This window comes from Trichosurus vulpecula, chromosome 2 (assembly GCF_011100635.1).
Source record: "Trichosurus vulpecula isolate mTriVul1 chromosome 2, mTriVul1.pri, whole genome shotgun sequence".
NCBI classification, from domain to species: Eukaryota; Metazoa; Chordata; class Mammalia; order Diprotodontia; family Phalangeridae; genus Trichosurus; species Trichosurus vulpecula.
The window spans coordinates 4,733,278-4,753,755 of record NC_050574.1 but is presented as its reverse complement, the minus strand read 5'-3'; the positions used below and the strand labels follow the sequence as shown (position 1 = coordinate 4,753,755).

General features: G+C 38.3%; 1 protein-coding gene across 1 annotated transcript; it reads right to left on the bottom strand.

Annotated features, from left to right (window-relative positions):
- Positions 1 to 5,016: 5,016 nt before the first annotated feature.
- LOC118835616 (zinc finger protein 501-like) lies at positions 5,017 to 20,220 on the bottom strand. The gene is made up of 3 exons (XM_036742815.1): positions 20,193 to 20,220; positions 19,236 to 19,388; positions 5,017 to 6,392 (listed from the first exon to the last, which is right to left on the bottom strand). Exons 2-3 carry the CDS (start codon positions 19,270 to 19,272, stop codon positions 5,017 to 5,019), a joined length of 1,413 nt encoding a protein of 470 aa, XP_036598710.1. The 5' UTR covers positions 19,273 to 19,388; positions 20,193 to 20,220.
- Between the last annotated feature and the right edge of the window lie 258 nt (positions 20,221 to 20,478).

The window sequence follows — 20,478 nt, the reverse complement described above, 5'->3', positions numbered from 1 at the left end:
ACACCAGAGAACCATATCCCATAACCAAATGCTCAGCTCCCACAGCCAGTCAGTCCACTTCATCACAACAGCAAGGAATCCAAAACATTCAATACAGAAAATCACAACATGGAGCCTCAACATCCCAAAACCACTCTGACGTCCTGCTGGGGTCTTCCCCAAAACAAACTCACAGTACAGCTAAGTCAGCCTCTTCAGTTCTAACAATCACAAAAGCAGCCACCAGCAGTTATAACATCTTCCTGTCTCTCTCTCTCTCAGGATTTTCTATGTCACAACTTCCTTTTCCTGTCAGGAAGATCCTCCCACCATGTAACTTAGGCTTCATGTGACATAAGCAGGTCACATGGCCCATTAATAGGTGGGAAAGATCTTCAAATCAAAATTGCTACTACAGTAGTCCAATTATTCTTTTTGTTTTGTTTTTTGGCAGGGCAATTGAGGTTAAGTGACTTGCCCAAGGTCACACAGCTAATGCATGTGTCAAGTGTCTGAGGCCAGATTTGAACTCAGGTCCTCCTGACTCCAGGGCCGGTACTCTACTCACTGTCCCACCTAGCTGCACCAGTAGTAGTCCAATTATTCTTGACATCTCCTTGATCTCTTTTCTAGGCTGCTTATTTTCCTATGGGATATTTCACATTTTCTTCTCTTTTTATTTTGCCTTATTGTTTCTAGATTACTCATGGTGTTATTACCTTCCATTTAACCAATTCTAATTTTGAAGGAGTTATCTTCTCCAGGGAAATTCTGACCCTTTTTTACCACTTAGCCAATTCTGATTTTTTTTTATATTTATTTTTTATTTTTCATTTACAATACTCAGTCCCACAAGTTTTTGAGTCCCAAATTTTCTCTCCCTCCCTCTTCCCCCCCCTCCCCCAAGACAGCATATAATCCAATGTAGGTTCTACATATACCTTCATATTGAACTGTTTTACATAATAGTCCACTTGTAAAGAAGAATTATAACCAGTGGGATGAATCATGAGAAAGAAGAACAAAACCAAAAAAGAAGAAAAAAGAAAAAAGAGAGAGAGAGCAAATAGTTTGCTTCAATCTGCATTCAGACTCTGTAATTCTTTCTCTGGATGTGGATAGCTTTTTCCATCATAAGTCTTTTGGAGCTGTCTTTGACCCTTGTATTGCAGAGAAGAGACAAGTCTATCAAAGTTAGCCATCGCAGATACCATGTGTCTGTAATTGAGTATAATGTTCTCCTGGTTCTGCTTCCTTCACTCAGCATCAGATCACATAGGTCTTTCCAAGTTATTATGAAGTCCGTCTGCTCCCCAGTTTTTTAATAGCACAATAGTATTCTATTACACTCATATACCACAATTTGTTTAGCCATTCCCCAATTGATGGGCATCCCTTTGATTTCCAATTTTTTGCCACCACAAAAAGAGCTGCTATAAATATTTTTGTACATACTGGTCCATTTCCCACTTGTGTGATCCCTTTGGGATACAGCCCTAGAAGTGGTATTACTGGGTCAAAGGGTATGCACATTTTTATAGCCCTTTGGGCATAGTTCCAAATTGTTCTCCAGAATGGCTGGATCAGTTCACAACTCCACCAACAATGTAACAAAGTTCCAATTTTCCCACATCCTCCCCAGCATTTATGATTTTCCTGTTTTGTCATGGTAGCCAATCTGACAGGAGAGACATGGTACCTAAGACTTGTTTTGATTTGCATTTCTCTAATCAGTAGTGATTTAGAGCTTTTTTTCATATGACTATAGATATCTTTAATTTCTTCCTCTGAAAATTGCCTCTCATATGCTTTGATCATTACTCAATTGAGGAATGACTTGTACTCCTATAAATTTGACTCAGTTCCCTATATATTTTAGATATGAGGCCTCTATCAGAGACACTGGTTGTAAAGATTTTCTCCCAATTTTCTGCTTCCCTCCTAATCTTGGTTGCATTGGCTTTGTACAAAAGCTTTTCAATTTAACATAATCAAAATTATCCCTTATGCAATGTTCTCTTTCTCTTGTTTGGTCATGATTTCTTCCCTTTCCCATAATCTGACAGGTAAACTATTTCTTGTTCTCCCAAATTGCTTATAATATCAGCCTTTATTCCTAAATCTTGAACCCATTTTGACTATATTTTGGTATATGGTGTGAGATATTGGTCTATGCCCAGTTTCTGCCACACTATTTTTCACTTTTCCCAGTAATTTTTGTGAAATAGTGAATTCTTAACCCAGAGCTAACCTTTTCCACTGATCCACCACTGTTTCTTAGCCAATACCAGGTAGTTTTAATGTATACTGCTTTATAATATATTTTAAAATCTGGTATAGCTAGATCACCTTCCCTAGCATTTCTGTTCATTAATTCCCTTGATATTCTGGACCTTTTGTTTTTCCAGATGAATTTTATTTTTTTATCCAGCTCTGTAAAATAATTTTTGCTAGTTTGATGGATATAGCACTGAATAAGTAATTAATTTTGGTAAAGTTGTCATTTTTTTATATTAGCTCTGCCTAACCATGAGCAACTGATGTTTTTCCATTCATTTAGATCTGACTTTGTATGAAGTGTTTTGTAATTGTGTTCATATAGGTCCTGGGTTTGTCTTGGCAGGTAGACTCCCAAATATTTTATAGTGTCTACAGTAACTTTAAATGGAATTTCTCTATCTCTTGCTATTGGGCTTTGTTAATAATATATAGGAATGCCAAGGATTTATGTGGATTTATTTTATATCCTGCAACTTTGCTAAAGTTATTATTTCAAGTAGCTTTTTACTTGAGTGATTACTTAATTTCTGCTTTGCCTCATCTAATTCCTTCAATTTCTTTTTCTTCTCTTATTGCTAAAGCTAGCATTTCTAGTACCATATTGTGTAACAGGGGTGATAATGGACATCCTTGTTTCAACCCCTGATCTTATTGGGAATGCATCTAGCTTATCCCCATTACATATAATGCTTAGGTAGATGTTACTTATAATTTTAAGCAAGACTCCACTTATTCCTATGCTTTCTAGTGTTTTTCATAGGAATGGGTGTTGTATTTTGTCAAAAGCTTCTTCTGCATCTATTGAGATAATCATATGGTTCCTGCTAGTTTTGTTGTTGATATGATCAATTATGCTGATAGTTTTCCTAATATTTAACCAGCCTTGTATTCCTGGAATAAATCCTACCTGTTCATAGTATATTATTCTCATGATAAGTTGCTGAACCAATGGGATGGAGCAAAAACAGTTCTTAGGGGAAGTTTTATATCTCTGAATGCTTCCATGAATAAAATAGAGAAAAAGGAGATCAATGAATTGGGCCTGAAACTGAAAAAGCTAGAAAAAGTACAAATTGAAAACCCTCAATTAAATACCAAATTAGAAATGCTGAAAACCAAAGGAGATTAATAAAATTGAAATCAAGAAAACTATTGAACTAATAAATAAAACTGAAAGCTGGTTTTATGAAAAAACCAATAAAATTAATAAACTTTTGGTCAATTTGATTAAAAAAGAGAAGAAAACCAAATTAACAGTATCAAAAATGAAAAGGGTGAATTCAACTCCAATGAAGAGGAAATTAAAATAATTAGGAATAATTTTGCCCAATTGCCCAAGTTAACAGAAGAAGTAAAATACCTAAATAACCCCACCTGGGAAAAACAAGTTGAGCAAGCCATCAATGAACTTCCCAGGAAATAATCTCCAGGGCCAGATGCATTTGAATTCAATCAAACATATAAAAAACAATTAATTCCCATACTTTAGAGACTATTTGGGAAAATAGGTGGAGTCCTACCAAATTCTTTTAGACACAAATATAATACTAATGCCAAATCTGATTTTTAAGGAATTCTTTTTCGGTATTTTTTCTACCTCTTTTACTAAGCTGTTTTTTCTTCTGCCACAATTTTCTTCAATTGCTTTTATTTATCTTCTCAATTTTCCCCTAACATTGTTATTGGATTTTAAAAATCTTTTGCTTTTTATTATTTCTTTGTTGAAATCTTTCAAGAATTCTCGGTGGGCTTGTGTCCAATTTGCCTTTCCTTTGGAGGCTTTGCTTGTAATCACTGGGATCCACCTCCTCATTTTAGAGATGAGTAAATTGAGGTAAATAGAGGTTGTTCCTTGCCCAGAGTTACACAACAAGCAAGCATCTCAGGGAGCATTTGAACTCAAGTATTCTTGATTCTAAATCCAGAGCCCTAAAATTATAACAAATTGCCTTACTCTAAATTGTTTTGAATAACAACCTCAATTATTAAAATAGTGACTACATTGTCCAAATCTTTTAGCCAAATATTGTGAGACTTATGACCCAAGGAAGGTTAATACCTAGCACTTAAGGAGTGACTTAATGCTTACAAAGCAATTTCCAGATATTGTCAAATTTGATCCTCACATTATCTCTCAGAGAGAGGTGTTACTAGTATACACATCCTACAATAGATGGGGTAAACTGATAGTGATAGGTTAAGTGACTGGCCCTGGGTCACACAACTAGGAAGTGTCAGAGACTGAATTTGAACTGAGGTCTTCTGATTCCAGAGGGAGCATTCTATCCATTGTGCCACATACTAAAGAAATCATTACATAAATGTCTAACAGTTACCAAAATATTTATACAGAATTTTTTGTGTCAACAAAAAAAAAAACAGGAAACAAGTATTAATCAACTGGGGAATGGCTGATGGGATTATGGGATATGAATGTTATGGAATATTATTGACAATTGAAAAACAATAGTATGTCCAAGAAAAAATCATTACATTTAAAGGGGTACATGCATAATACAAAATCTGGGATGTCTAAGATGGGGTGAAACCAGGACTACATCTCAAAGTTTTTCCACATTGATTACATTCACAAGGTCTCTTGCCAGTGTGGATTCTCTGATGTGCAACAAGATAAGAAGTGTTTGTGAAATTTTTTGTACACTGATTACAACTGTAAGTTTACTCTCCACTGTGGATTCTGTGATGTAGAGAAAAAATGGATCTGTGTGTAAAAGTTTTTTCACATTGACTGCATTTTTAAAGTTTGTCTCCAGCGTGACTTCTCTGATGATGAGCGAGACTAAAACGATGTCTGAAAGTCTCTCCACATTGACAACATTTATAAGGTTTTTCTCCAGTGTGCATTCTCTGATGATTATCAAGAGCAGACCTCTGTCTGAAACTCTTTCCACATTGACAGTAATAAGGTCTCTCTCCAGTGTGGATTCTCTGATGTACAGAGAGATTGTAACTCTGTGTGAAAGTCTTTCCACACTCAATACATTTATAAGGTCTTTCTCCAGTGTGAATTCTCTGATGTTTATCAAGCCAAGAACTATATCTAAAAGCCTTTCCACATAGGTTACACTCATAAAATTCTTCTCCAGTGTGGATTCTCTGATGGAGAAAAAGACTGGAACTCTGTGTGAAGGACTTTCCACAAAGACTACATTCATAGGGTCTCTCTCCAGTGTGGATTCTCTGGTGTTCAGCAAGACTAGTGCGCTGTCTGAAAATCTCTCCACATTGACTACAGTAATAAGTTTCCTCTCCAGCGTGGACACTTTGATGTAGAGACAGACTAGAACTCTGTGTGAAAGTCTCTCCACACTGAACGCATTTATAAGGTTTTTCTCCACTGTGGATTCTCTGATGTTTTTCAAGAAAAGAACCACATCTAAAAGTCTCTCCACATTGGTTACATTCATAAGGTTTCTCTCCAGTATGGATTCTCCAATGGACAAAAAGATGGGAACTCTGTGTGAAAGTCTTTCCACAATGAATACATTCATAAGGTTTTTCTCCAGTGTGGATTCTCTGATGTTTATCAAGATCAGAACCATATTTAAAAGTCTTTCCACATTGATTACATCCATAACGTTTAACACCAGAGTGGACTCTCTGATGTGAAGCAAGACTTCTCTTCTCTGTGAAAGCCTTACCACACTGACTGCAAGGATATGATTTCTCTACAGTGTTTCCATTTTCAATTTTCTGGTAGTCAATGAGCTTTGAATTCTGAGTGAAGGCCTTCTCACCCTCATTACATGTATAAAGCATTTCTCTGGGATCACTTTTCTGATGTCTAATTAGCTCTGAATTCAAGTTGAAGGGCATCTCACATTCATTATATTGATAAGTTTGCACTTCTGGAGGCTTCCCATGAGACTCAATAAGCCCTACCTGTCCAATTAAGCTTTCTCTATATTTATGATCTTGTAAACAGCCATTCCCAGAGGTCCTTTTTTCACAAGGAATTAGGACTGAACTTTGTCTGAAACTCTTTCCATCTTCATTAAATTCGCAGTGACTCTCTTGTTTTTTCTCAATCATGAATCTTGGCTGTGGTGATTCTTCCACAGAAATGCTTGGATCTGAAGCAATCTCCCTGACTTCAAGCTGGGTCTCTCCATCTGAAGGAAGCAAAGAAACATTTGTTTATTTATGGGCACATGCACATATAACCAAATATATCCACTTTCCTCCATTGCCAGAGAGTAACTCATTTGTAATTAATTTCCCTAGGGAAAAAAAGAGTCTTCAAACTTAAATGTGCAGAATCAATCATTTGAAAATGCCTTTAGCTCACATCCCAGATGATTTAATTTACAAGGAGTTTCACACACAACACAGGATTCTCATAACAATGCTACAATATAGGGGAAACCATCATCCACGTTACATGCCCAGCTCAGGCCATGAGCTCAGAATGGCTGAGGGACCTAACCAACATCCCTGTAGCTGAGACTGGAATTCAAACCCTGTGACTGGGCATGCTCTGTCTAGACGGTGTTTCTCTATTGTACTTTGTTTTTAAAAAGAAAAATTATTTTATTATTACATGTTTATTTGTTTGTATTTGTGAGCATGTATGTAGATCATTATGTAAGTAGTCATTTAAACAAGTACCCCCTTGGCATGTCTGGAATATCATTTTAGAGGCACTGCTGTAGAAGTATGAGTTCAAGCCCAATGAACAGTAAGAGAAATACACTAGAAAATGTAATTTGAGTCCAGACATTTTTAAAATACAAGTTTAGTTGGATTTTTAAAAGCTATACTGCTTTTCACATCCTATAGTTAAATTCATTGTGCTTATTAAAAGTGATGATTGCCAATTTGTACTCAGGTGTTTGAAAAATAGTTCCCTTGGGAAGGCATCACTAAGTTCCCTGATTGTAGGGAGTGGACCAGTATCTCACTCTGGAATAGAAGGTGACCGTAGCCAAGTACCAGGACTGGACAACGATCCCTGACACGATCAGCTCCAGCCAGTCTTCTAGTGATTACTTCCCTTCTTCATGACTGTATATCCCTCTATGTCATTGCCCTTCAGTGGCTATGTCAGGATACTTGGAGGATTCCCAGAGGTTAAGATTCTGGTTCTCTGCACTGACTGTAGGGGGCATACTTTGGGTATAAGGAAGCCTTTAAGTAGAAGTCTTCCATCATTGCCTGAGGCTCAGATAAAGTATACAGCAACTAGGATCCAGTGGCAGGATTTGAATGCATTTCTTCCAATCTTGTCCAAAACTCTCAACACTCAGACAAACAGCCCAAGGTTGAGGTGTATAGTCCGGACATGAGACAGGTGAGGGTCCCTCCTGCTGTGCAGAACACTTCAGGGTGGGAGGGAGGTACAGAAATCTTTAAGAGGGGTCTCTGAGACCCTTGTCATCTCCCACAGGTGGCCTCTTACTTGCTGGTCTCCACAGCAACATGCCCAAACACTATGGACCCTGGATCTCTGGAGACCTTCCTGAGCAAAGAATCCCACAGTCCCAGGAGGCATGTGACCCCCACAACCCAGCCTCCCCCCACTCTCCACCCCTTCACAGGATCTCCATTGCATTTCTCCAAATACTAGTTGTTATTTGTACTTTCTAATGTGCTTGGGGTTCTTCCTGTTCCTCTTTATTGATCAATTTTGATAATTTATCAGTCCTTCTTTGTAAATCATAAGCTAAGATTAAAAGCTGTTCTTTAGTAATTTTCAACTTTGTGTGTGTCCAACTTTTCTTATAGTATCTTTAGACCCAAAGATAAGCCATCTGTGGCCTATACAATAAATACTCACACTATTTCACTACCCATCATGTCTATAAGCATAGTTAATTTCCCTGGTGATCCCTTTTATTTTCTCTCTTCTGTTCTTAGGTCTAAGACCACATAACTGCAAGCCTTGTTTTGTGTATTCACTTGAGGCGTGCTATATTCTGGACTCATCCATCACTTTTTTAGGAGAGCCATTATGTGTTTCTTTTTTAAAATTTTATCTTTGAATACTTGTGCTCCTCAATGGGAATGACCGTGATTTTAAAAATCCATTTCTTTCCCATGTGCAAAAGCAGTATCTGTTACACAGAACTTTCAGTCTGTCATCCTTCTGTCAGGAACTGGACAGCATGCTTCACTACTGGTCCTACTGTAGCACCAGCCATTTGGTGGCTGATAAACCCTTTGGGCCTCCATAATAGTGGCCTAAGGGGTTTGAGCTAAAAATTCTTTAATGGAACTTGGAGCAGGAAATAATTGCCCAATTTAGTCATGCATATGTTTAAGTAAATAAAATAAATGTAAATATATCATTTGATTTAATTGTATAAATTTATTTAGTATAGGAATATGTAATGTATTAATATATAAATATAGAATAAATGTAAATACATCAATATTTTGCACTAGAACAACAAAAACCACTAATTTCAAGCACAATGGTTTTTCTGCAGTAATTCTAGACTCTCAGGACCAGGTGTACAATGCTTTTCAGATTCATGCAGCGATTATACCAAACGCTGGCCACTTCTGATTAAGTGCAACACGTTCCTTCAATTTCTCCAACTGACATCAAATTGTTTCCCAGCACTCAGAAAAGTTTGAAATTCAAGTGCAAATTGATTCCCAGTGGATGGTCCCAGGCATGCACTTGTGGTCATTTGATTGCTGTCACCACACTACGGTAGTCATTCCCAGGTTACCGTGTAGGCACAGCAAAGCTCATTCCCAGGGTAATCACCAGATTGAGGTGTTACAAATACTTGCACAGATGGCAGGCTCTTTGGAAGCCATGAATGCCTTACAAGTGATCTTGAAACCATCATGGACCATCACAACCATTCTACAAAAATAGTCCTTGTGTGACCTTGGGCAAGTCACTTAACCCCAATTGCCCTACCTTGCCCCTTGCAAATAAACAAATAAATAAATAAACAAACATATATACACACACACATATATACGCATACATATATACATAGGTACACACACACACACACAAGCAGTCTTATATTGGCCTCATTACAGTCTTAAGGTTTTTTCTGATTTCAATTTATCCTCCACTTGTGTTATTTTTCTTCAGTTAAATAAATTTTTTCCCCTTTTTTTACATTAATTCATAGTTACGGAATAAATCAGATATTACCATAAAAAAGCACAATTAACAAAATACAATTGTGCAGGAAACTGTAAATCTAGCACATACGACTTGCTGTTCCTTTCAAATATACAATGAAATTATCAGGTAAATTTTTTTCTACTTTTTTTCTTCCTCCCTCCCCCACTTTAAAGATGGCTACCATTAGACAAAAATAGGTATGTGCACGTATCTACATCTATGTATCTCACACACATGCATATATATGTGCATGTATAAACGTACATAAAATAATTCTATACATACTGATATTTATCATTTCTTAGCTGGATGCAGATAGTGCCTTTCTTTACATGGCCTTAATTTAATTTGGCTTAATTTGGGTATTTATAATCACTCAAAGCCATTCTATTTGTATTTGAGTGGGGGGTGAGGCAATAGGAGTTAAGTGACCTTCCCAGGGACACACAGCTAGTAAGTGTCAAAAGTTTAAGGCCAGATTGGAACTCAGGTCCTCCTCACACCAGGGCCGGTGCTCTATCCACTGCTCCACCTAGCTGCCCCTCAGAGTCATTCTTAAAACAGCAATGCTGGTACTATGTATGATGTTCTCTTGGTTCTACTCCTTTCTCTCTTCATTATCTTGTGCAAGATTTTGCACGACTTTCTCAGATCATTGGGCTCATCAATTCTTATAGCATGGTACTTCATAATTTCCTTCATAATCACATATCACAACTTATTTAGTAACTGGGCAGATTTCCAAAGGAATTGGTTGGCCACATAGGTCAGTCATTCAAGAAAAGTTTTTGTGAGAGTGTAGCCAGTGTGCCGGTGGTAGAAAGAAGACAGTTCTGTTCCTCAGTTCATTTGGAAAAACAAATTAAGAGATGAGAAGGGATAAGAGGAAATGGGAAGGTAGAATAGGGTAAATTATTTGACATAAAATGGTGTGAAAGAGCTTTTACAGTAGGGGAAAAGATGTGAGAAGTGGGGGCGGGGGGGGGAGAGAGGGTGAATCTTACTTTCATCACAACAGACTCAAACAGGGAATAACATCCACACTCAGTTGGGTATAGAAATCTCTCTTATTTTAAAGGAAAGTAGGAGAGGAAGGGGATAAGAGAAGGGGTGGGGGGCTGATAAGAGGGAGGCAGATTGGGGGAGAGAAAAGTCAAAAGGAAAACACTTTTGAGGGTGGGTAGGGTGAAAGGAGAGAGAGAATAAGAAAAATGGAGGGCAGGGGGAGGATGGAGGGAAATGGTCATCATAAACTTTGAAAAAATTGTTACAGCAGGTTTCTCTGATGAAGACCCCATTTCTCATATATATAGAGCTGAGTCAAATTTAGAGAAATAAGAGACATTCCTCAATTAATAAGTAGTCAAAGGATATGAATAGGCAGTTTTCAAAACAATTTTCAAAACTATCTATAGTCTTATGAAGAAATGCTCTAATTCACTATTGATTAGAGAAATGCAAATTAAAACAACTCTGAGGTACCATTCCACACCTATCAGATGGCTAAAATGACAGAAAAGGAAAATGATAAATGTTGGAGGGAATGTGGGAAAACTGAGAAATTGAAGCACTGTTGGTAACGGTATACTGACTCAACCATTCTAAAGAGCAATTTGGAATTATGCCCAAAGGACTAGAGAACCCTGCATACCCTTTGACCAAGCAATACCACTACTAGATCTATGTCTCAAACAGATTAAAAAAGAAAAATGAAAAGGACGTACATTTAGAAAAATATTTATAGCAGCTCTTTTAGTGGTAGCAAAGAATTGAAAATTGAGGTGTTGTCCATCAGTTGGGAAATGGATGAACGGTTGTATGTGATTGTGATGAAATACTGTTGTGCTATAAGAAATATCCAGCAGGATGTTTTCAGAAAAAACTGAAGACTCATATGAACTGATACAAAGTCAAATGAGCAGAACCAGAACATTGCATGCAGTACCAGCAATGTTGTACAATGATCAAGTGTGAATGATGTGGTTATTCTCAGCAATACAATGATCTAAGGCAGTTCTGAATGAAAATCCCATCCATCTCCTGAGAAAGAATGGATGGAGTCTGACTGCAGATAGAAGTATACTTTTTCTTTATTTCTTTTGTTATTTTTTGTCTGTAGTTTCTTTCACAACCTAACACGGAAATGTTTTACATAATTGTACATTTATAACCTGTATCAAGCTGTGACCAGACCCAATGCTGCAGATCCCAAAGGCTACTGTAGGGTCCTGCTTTGGGACACCTGGGAATCTATGTACCTTCTCCCTAAACTGAGGGTGGCAGTCACCTACATGGATCTGGCCAATGGTTCTCCAAGAATGGAGACAAAGACTGGACCACAAAAATCCTAAAGGAACTTGGCTTGGTGACTTATGCAGGCCTCAACATTGGATTACTTCAAGATAAGATACTGGCCTTCAGGCCTACTCACATGCTGATTAATGAAGAGAGATGATCATGAAATCAGGTTACTTGGATCCACTACAAATTTCAGTAACATCATCTCAGCTGGGCCCTGACACCTCCCTAACTGATTCCCTATCTCACCTTTTCCAGATCTTTACATTCCTACTCAGGCCTCCCATATGGCTTGCTCCTACCAATGCTCTCAGCTGAGAAGTTGGCCTCATATCTCAGGGAAATAATTATACATTTACTCTGAGCTTTCTTATCTCACATAAAATCAGATGCCTTCTTTTCCTCCTTTACCCCAGTCTCTGATGAAGGAGGGGCCTCCTGCTCTCTCAGCATATTCACTACTCTATCATCTCCATTTTCTCACTTATTTTCAATTTCTCCCTTTATACTGCCTCCTTCCAAACTGCCAGAAGTGAAATCATATCTCCTCAGGCCTCAAAAAATGCTCACTTTCAGAAGAACGCTGTCAAAACCTCACTCTCATCAGATCTGACTCAAAGAGGGAATAATATACTCAGGTATAGAAATGTAACTTACCCTATCAGAAGTTTGGAGGGAAAAGGGGAAAGAAAAATTAGGGGGTAGATAAAAAGGAGGTAAAAGGTAGTAATGGAAAAGGGAAAGAAAAGGGAGGGGGCTGATAGAAGGGAGGGCAGACTGAGGGAGGCAATGGGCAAAAGCAAAACTAGTGAGGAGGGAAGGGAAGAAAGAAGAAAGAAAAGCATAAACGGGGGAAAATAGGATGGAGAGAAAGACACAGATAGTAATCACAACTCTCAATGTGAATGGGATGAAGTCTCCCATAAAATGGAAGAAGATACCAGAGTGTATTAAAAACCATAATCCTACAATAGGTTGTTTGCAAGAAACACATTTGAAGCAGAAGGATACACATGGAGTAAAGATAAAAGGCTGGAGTAGACTATATTATGCTTCAGCTGAAGAAAAAAAAAGCAGGGTTAGCAATCCTGATCTCAGATGAAGCAAAAGCAAAAATAGATCTAATTACAAGACATAAGGAAGGAAAGGACATCCTGCTAAAAGGTACCATAGACAATGAAGTAATAAGATAAGTAAACACATGTGTACCAAGTAGTACAGCATCCAGATTCTTAAAGGACAATTACAGAGAGTTACAGGAAGAAATAGAAAGCAAAACTATACTAGTGAGGGAACCTCAAACTCTCCCTCTCAGAATTAGATAAATTTAAACACAAAATAAACAAGAAAGTACTTAAGGATGTGAATAGAATTTTAGAAAAGTTAGATATGGTAGGCCTCTGGAGAAAACTGAATGGGGATAGAAAAGAACTTGCCTTTTTCTCAGTGGTACATGGCAACTACATAAAAATTGATCATGGATTAGGGCATAAAAACCTTACAATACAATGCAGAAAGGCAGAAATGTTAAATTCATCCTTTTCAGATCAGGATGCAATAAAAAGTACATGTAACAAAGGGCCACAGAATGCTAGACTAAAAATGAATTGGAAACAAAATAATCTAATCCTAAAGAATGAGTGGGTCAAGCAACAAATCATAGAAATAATCAATAATGTCATCCAAGAGAATGACGATAATGAGAAAACATACCAAAACTTCTGGGATGCAGAGAAAGTGGTTCTTAATGGAAGTTTCATATAGCCAAATGCTTACGTGAATAAGATAGAGAACGAAGAGATCAATGGATTGGGCATGCAACTACAAAAGCCATTAAAAAAATAAATTAAAAATCCTCAGTTAAGCACCAAATCAGAAATTCTGAAAACCAAAGGAGAGATTAGTAAGACTGAAATTAAGAAAACTATTGAACTAATGAATAAAACTAAGAGCTGGTTTTATGAAAAAAAAAAAACAACCCAATAAAATAGGTAAACCTTTGGTTAAATTGATTGGAAAAAAAAAGAAGAAAAGAAAATTACCAGCATTAAATATGAAGATGGAGGATTCACCACCAGTGAAAAGAAAATTAAAACAATAATTAGGAGCTATTTTGCCCAACTGTAGGTATGCCAATAAATTTGACAATCTTACTGAAATGGATGAATATTTACAAAAACAGAAACTGCCAGATTAAGAGAAGAGGAAATGAAATACCTATATAATCCCATTTCAGAAAAAGAAATTGAACTAGCCATCAATTAATGCTCTAAGAAAAAATCTCTAGGGCCAGATGGATTTACAAGTGAATTCTATCAAACATTTAAAGAACAATTAATTCCAATACTATAAAAACTATTGGGATAATGGGCAAAGAAAGAGTCCTACAAAATTCTTTTTATGATACAAATATGGGGTTGATACCTAAACTGAGAAGAGCCAAAACAGAGAAAGAAAAGTATAAACCAATTTCCCTAATGAATATAGATGCAAAAATTTTAAATAAAATTTTAGAGAAGAGATTACAGCAACATATCACTAGAATAACACACCATAACAGGGTGGAATTTATACAATGGAATGCAGGGTTGGTTCAATAATAGGAAAACTGTCAGCACAATTGAGCCTATCAACAACAAAACTAACAGAAACCATATGGTTATCTCAAGAGATGCAGAAAAAGCTGTTGACAAGACACAATGCCCATTCCTATTAAAAAAACACTAGAGAGTATAAGAATAAATAGAGTCTTCCTTAAAATGATAAGTGGCATCTACCTAAAACTATCAGCAAACATTATATGCAATGCAGATAAGCTAGAAGCATTTACGATAAGATCGGGAGTGAAACAAGCATGTCCATTATGACCCCTGTAATCCAATAGGATACTAGAAATGTTAGCCTGAGCAATGAAAAGAACAAGAAATTGAAGGAATTACAATAGGCAAAGAAGAAATAAAGATATCCCTCTTTCCACATGATGTGATATACTTAGAGAATCAAGGAAAAAAATTACTTGAAATAAACAACAAATTGAGCAAAGTTCCAGTATACAAAATAAACCCAAGTAAATCATCCACATTTCTATACATTACTAAAAAAGCCCAATAGTAAGAGATGCAGAAATCAATTTAAAGTTATTGTAGACAGGCTCCAGCCCAGGGGCAGCAGAGGTGATGTCAGCAGCCGCAGCAGCAACTGCAGCTGCTTCCAGAGCTCCAGGCCCACAGACAGTAGGGGGAATCAAGTGGCTGATCAGAGTGGGAGTGCAGGGATCAATTTGCTTCTGCTGAGGCAGGATTCTCTTGCTTTGCTCTGCTTGGATCTGGGTCACAGTCCTGGTTGACAGTCCTTGGGGGAGGAGGAGTGCTGGGATGGCAGAGTTTGTGGAAAGGGAGTCCTCTTGGAGGACACAAAGGAGTGCTTGCACTCACAGACCAGAGCAAAGACCAGGAGAGGAGTATCATACCACCTCAGAATAGATGTAGCTGTGAAAACAGCAGCAAAAAATACCTGAAGCTTGGGACACAGCACTCTCCACTCTGGAAGCAGTCATATCCTGACAAAGAGCTCAAAAGTCAAATAATTGGCTGGGAACATAAGCAGACAGTGTAAAAGGAATCAGACTATAGAATCTTACTTTGGAGAGAAAAAAGATCAAAACATACAGCCAGAAGAATTCAATAAAGTCAAAGAGACTACATCAAAAGCCTCCAAGAAAAATATGAATTGGTCTCAGGCCAAGGAAAAGCTCAAAAAGGATTTGGAAAATCAAGTAAGAGAAGTAGAGGAAAAAATGGAAAGAGAAATGAGAGTGATGCAAGAAAATCATGAAAAACAAGTCAACAGTTTGCTAAAGGAGGAACGAAAAAATACTGAAGAAAATAACACATTAAAAAATAGACTAACCCAAATGGCAAAAGAACTCCAAAAAGCCAAAGACGGGAAGAATGCCTTAAAAGGCAGAATTAAGCAAATGGAAAAGGAGGTCCAAAAGATTACTGAAGAAAATAATGCCTTAAAAATTAGAATGGAGCAAGAGGAAGCTAGTAACTTTATGAGAAATCAAGAAATTACAAAACAGAACCAAAAGAATAAAGTTACTATAGATAATATAGAATATTTGAGAGGCTACCTGCCAAAACAAGCCCAGGAACTGTAAGAACATAACTACACTTTTCACACAAATAAAGTCAGATCTAAATAACTGGAAAAATATCACTTGTTCATAGATAGGCTGAGCTAATGAAATAAAAATGACAATTCTACCTCAATTAACTTGCTTATTCAGTACCATGCCAATCACATTAACAAAAAATTATAACAGAGCTAGAAATAAATCATAACAAAATTCTTCTGGAAGAACAAATGGTCAAGAATATTCAAGGGAATTAGGTGGCCTAGCTGTAACAGACCTTAAATTGTATTATAAAGTGGCAAGCAACAAAACCACTTGATACTGGCTAAGAAACAGAGTGGTGGATCAGTGGAATAGGTTAGGTACCTATTCCATGTCAATGACTATAGTAATCTACTGCTTGATAAACCCAAAGACTCCAACTTCTGGAATAAGAACTCACTATTTAGCAAACCTGCTGGGAAATCCGGAAGAAAGTGTGGCAGAAACTAGGCATAAAACAAGGTCTTACACCCTACACCAAGAAAAAGTCAAAATGATTACATGATTTAGGTATAAAGACTGATATTATAATAAGCAAACTAGGAGAGCAAGGAATAGTTTACCTGTCAGCTCTACAAAAAAGGGAAGAACTTATGTCCAAATAAGAGATAAAGAACATTCTGCAATACAAAACGGAAGATTCTGATTACATGAAATTAAAGAAGGTTTTCCACAAAGAAAAACAATTCCACCAAGATTAGAAGGGAAACAGAAAGCTGGGAAAAAAAATTTTTTAAAGCCAGTGCCTCTGATAAAGGCCTCAGTTCTAAAACATATAGAGAACTGAATCAAATTTCTAAGGACACAAGTCATTTCCCAATTGACAAATGGGAAAAGGCTATGAACAGGCAGTTCTCAGGAGGAAACTGAAGCTATCTATAGTTATATAAAAAAATGCTGCAAATTACTACTGATTAGAGAAATGCAAATAAAAAAAAACTAAGGTACAACATCACACCAATCAGATTGGATAAAATGATAAAACAGGAAAATAATAAATGTTAAGAGAAAATATGGGAAAATTGGAACACTAATGCATTGTTGGTGGAGTTGTGAAATGATCCAACCATTCTGGAGAGCAATTTTGAACTATACCCAAAGGGCTATAAAAATGTTCACCCTTTCACCTAGACATACTACTTTGGGTCTAACCCAAAGAGATTATAAAAATGGGAAAAGGACTCACATGTACAAAAATATTTGTAGGCACTGTTTTTGTGGTGGCCAAGAATTGGAAATCAATTGATTTCCAGCCATCAATTGGTGAACAGCTGAACAAGTTGTGGTACGTGACTGGAATGGAATATTACTGTTCCATAAGAACTGATGAGCAAGTGGAAAAACCTAAGAAAGACTTAAATGAACTGATGCTGGGGGAAGTGAAACCAGAAAAACATGGTAGACAACAACAGTCACATTGTGCCATGACTGAGTCTGACACACTGAGCTCTTCACAGCAATACAAGGATCTTAGACAACTCTAAAACACTCATGCTAGAAAATGCTGCCCACATCCAGAAAAAAGAACTATGCAGTGGGAATGCAGACTGAAGACTATTTGCTGTCTTTGTGTTTTGTTTCTTCTTTCTTGTGGCTCCTCCCATTGGTTCTAATTCTTCTTTACAACATGACTAATGGGAAAATGTGTTTAATATGTATGTACCTGTATAGCCTATAATCAGACTGCGGGCCATCTTGAGGAAGGGGGAGGAGACAGTGGGGGAGAAAATTTAAAACTCAAAATCTTATGGAAGTGAATGCTGAAAACTAAAAATAAATAAATAAATCCTTTTAAAAAATCCCTCACTTTATCCACACCTAGCAGATAGCATCCTTTATCTTTCTTCCCTTTCATGGCTAAACACCTAGAGATGGCCATCTACACTTTAGGTCTCCAACTCCTTTACTCTTACTTCCTACAAAACTCTGCATTCTGGCTCCCAACTTCACTGGTCACTTGAAACTCCTCCCTCCAAAGTGACCAGTGATCTCCTAATTGCTAAACCAAAGGCTCTTTTCTCACTCCTCAACCTTCTTGACCACTCAGCAGCTTTTGACACCATCACTCATCCCCTTTTCCTTTATACTCCCTTCCCTCTCAGTCTTGGTGACACACAGTCTCTTTGGGTTCTCCTCCTGCCATGTCCCAAACTAACCTCACTATCTTTCCCCCAACCCTCCCATCTTCCTACTTACCTAACACTATCCAGGACACCCTCCCCATTGTCCAGACTCATAAAAGAGATGTCATCCACTGCTCACCATCTCTCACATTCACACCATCACTCTCCCTCCATCTTCAATCTTTTGGAAAGTCCTGTTGATTCCACCTTCGCAACATCTCTCACATATACCATCCTTCCTCTTCTCTCCCAACATTGCCACCTTCTAGGTTCAGATGCCAATTATGCCACACCTGCAGCGTTGCAAAAGCCTGCTGTTTGGTCTCACTGTCTCCAGTCTCTCCCTAGACCAATCAATGCTCTACCCAGCTGTCAAATTCACCTTCCTAGAGCTCACATCTGACCACCTCACTGCCTCCTCAATAAACTGCAGTGGCTCCCTAGTACCAGGATGACATAAAAAGTCCTCTGTTGGGATGTTAGGGGCCTTCCTCACCTGCCCCTCTCCTCCCTTTCCAGTCTTCTTTCATCTCACTCCCCCTCCACATATAATATAATCCAGTACCAAAGGCCTCCTTTCTATGTCTTGAACAGGACAAACTATCCCCAGTCTCCATGAGCTTTCCCTGACTACCTCTCATGCCTGGAGTGCTCCTCTGGGCTTCTCTGAAGACCCAGCTCAAGACCACCCTCCACAAAGGCTTTTCCAACTATCCTTAATCTAAGTGCCTTCCCTGCCTTGAACAGCTCCAAATTAACCTGTATATAGCTCTGTATATGGCTCTGTCCATGGTGTGTTCCTCATTAGCCTGGGAGCACCTTGAGAGGAGGGCATGTCTCTTGCCTTTCTCTGAATCCCCAGCACTTAGCATGAGGCCTGGGACATAGTAGGCACTTAAGAAATGCTTGCGGACTTGAAGATATTCTAGTAAACAGACTGTATCAAACAAACTAGGTCCTTTCTAGATAACTTCAGGAGAGCTCTGTGACCCAAAGTTCCAAACAATGGATCTTATGGGATCATGGTTTTATCACTGGAACAGAACTGAAAAGCCATGCTATTCAACCCTTTCATTTTACAGATGGGGAAACTGAGGTTAAAACGTTCAGTGACATTCCCCGATTCCACTGCTAAAAATGTCAGAAATAGAATGTCAAGCCAGGTCTTCCTGCCCCCAAGTCTAGGACTTCCTTCACTGTGAAATGTGATAACCTTCACTTGTGATAACAGCCCTCACAGACCTGCTCTCCCCTCACTCACCTGGACAGGAGGTTCTGGGATCTTCTTGCTCCAACATCCACAGTGCTTCCCCTTGTCCAAAATGGTAGCTCAAACCTTCTCTGGGAGCTGGAAGTCCTGGGCATGGGATAAGGAAGGGAGGACGATGGAGAGACACTGGTAACTTAGCTCTCTCTGGGGAAAGGGTGCAGGAAAGGAGCATCACAGGAGGTTCCCAGGACACCGCAAGAACCTCTGCCATGATATTTACTGTTGGGAGCCATAGTGGGGGAAGGGAAAGAGATCATGTGGAAGCCAATTTGGAATCAGGAAATTCTGCTTTCTCCACTTCTTTCATAGAAAGATGGGCTGAAAACACAGATTCCATTATCTAGAAGTTACGAGGCAGCTGGCAGTGCAATGCAGAGAGACTTTGTCCTGGATTCAGGAAGCTCTGAGTTCAAATCCAATCTCAAAAACTTATTAGCTCAGTGCCCCAGGCAAGTCACTTAGCCTCTGCTTGCCTCAGTTTCCTCAACTGTGAAATGGGGATAATAACATCATCTAACTCACAGGTTCCTTATGAGGATCAAATTAAATAATATTTTTGGCACAATGCTGGCACATAGTAGGTATACATAAATGCTTATATTCCTTTCCCTTCCTTTCCCACCATTTCTGTTGACATTCTGAGGATTTGGGAGAGGTCAGGCTAGGTACAACCTCTGAGATTTGTGTGAGATTCTCCAACACTGGTTTGACCTTTGACCTTAGGCTCCCTAAAACTAGTAAGGGACAGCTTCAGGTGCAACAAAGGAAACTCCTAGTTTTCTGTCACACGTTGGAAAGGCCTTTCATAGGAAAACCAAGCAGCAAGAGGATTCTCTCAGACACAAGAGATCTGCGTTTTGGCCTTCCCAATCATTCCTAAACACTAGGGAGAAAATGAGGACAGTTCCTTTGATGGTCAATTCACAGCTCCAGAGGAAGTGTCCTTACCCAGGAAGAGCAGGTTCTGGGCATTCTCCAGCATGACCTCCTTGTACAGCTCTTTCTGAGAAGGGTCCAAGAGGCCCCACTCCTCTGGGGTGAAGTCCACAGCCACATCCTGGAATGTCACCAACTCCTAAAGCATCAAAAGTCATAGGACTTAGAGCTGAAAGACACTTCAGAATTCACCTAGTCCAACACTCATCAATTTACTTGAGGAAACTGAAGCGCAGAGAAAAGATCTGCCCAAAGGTCACATCCTTGATGAGTGTCAGAGCCAACACTTAGAAACACA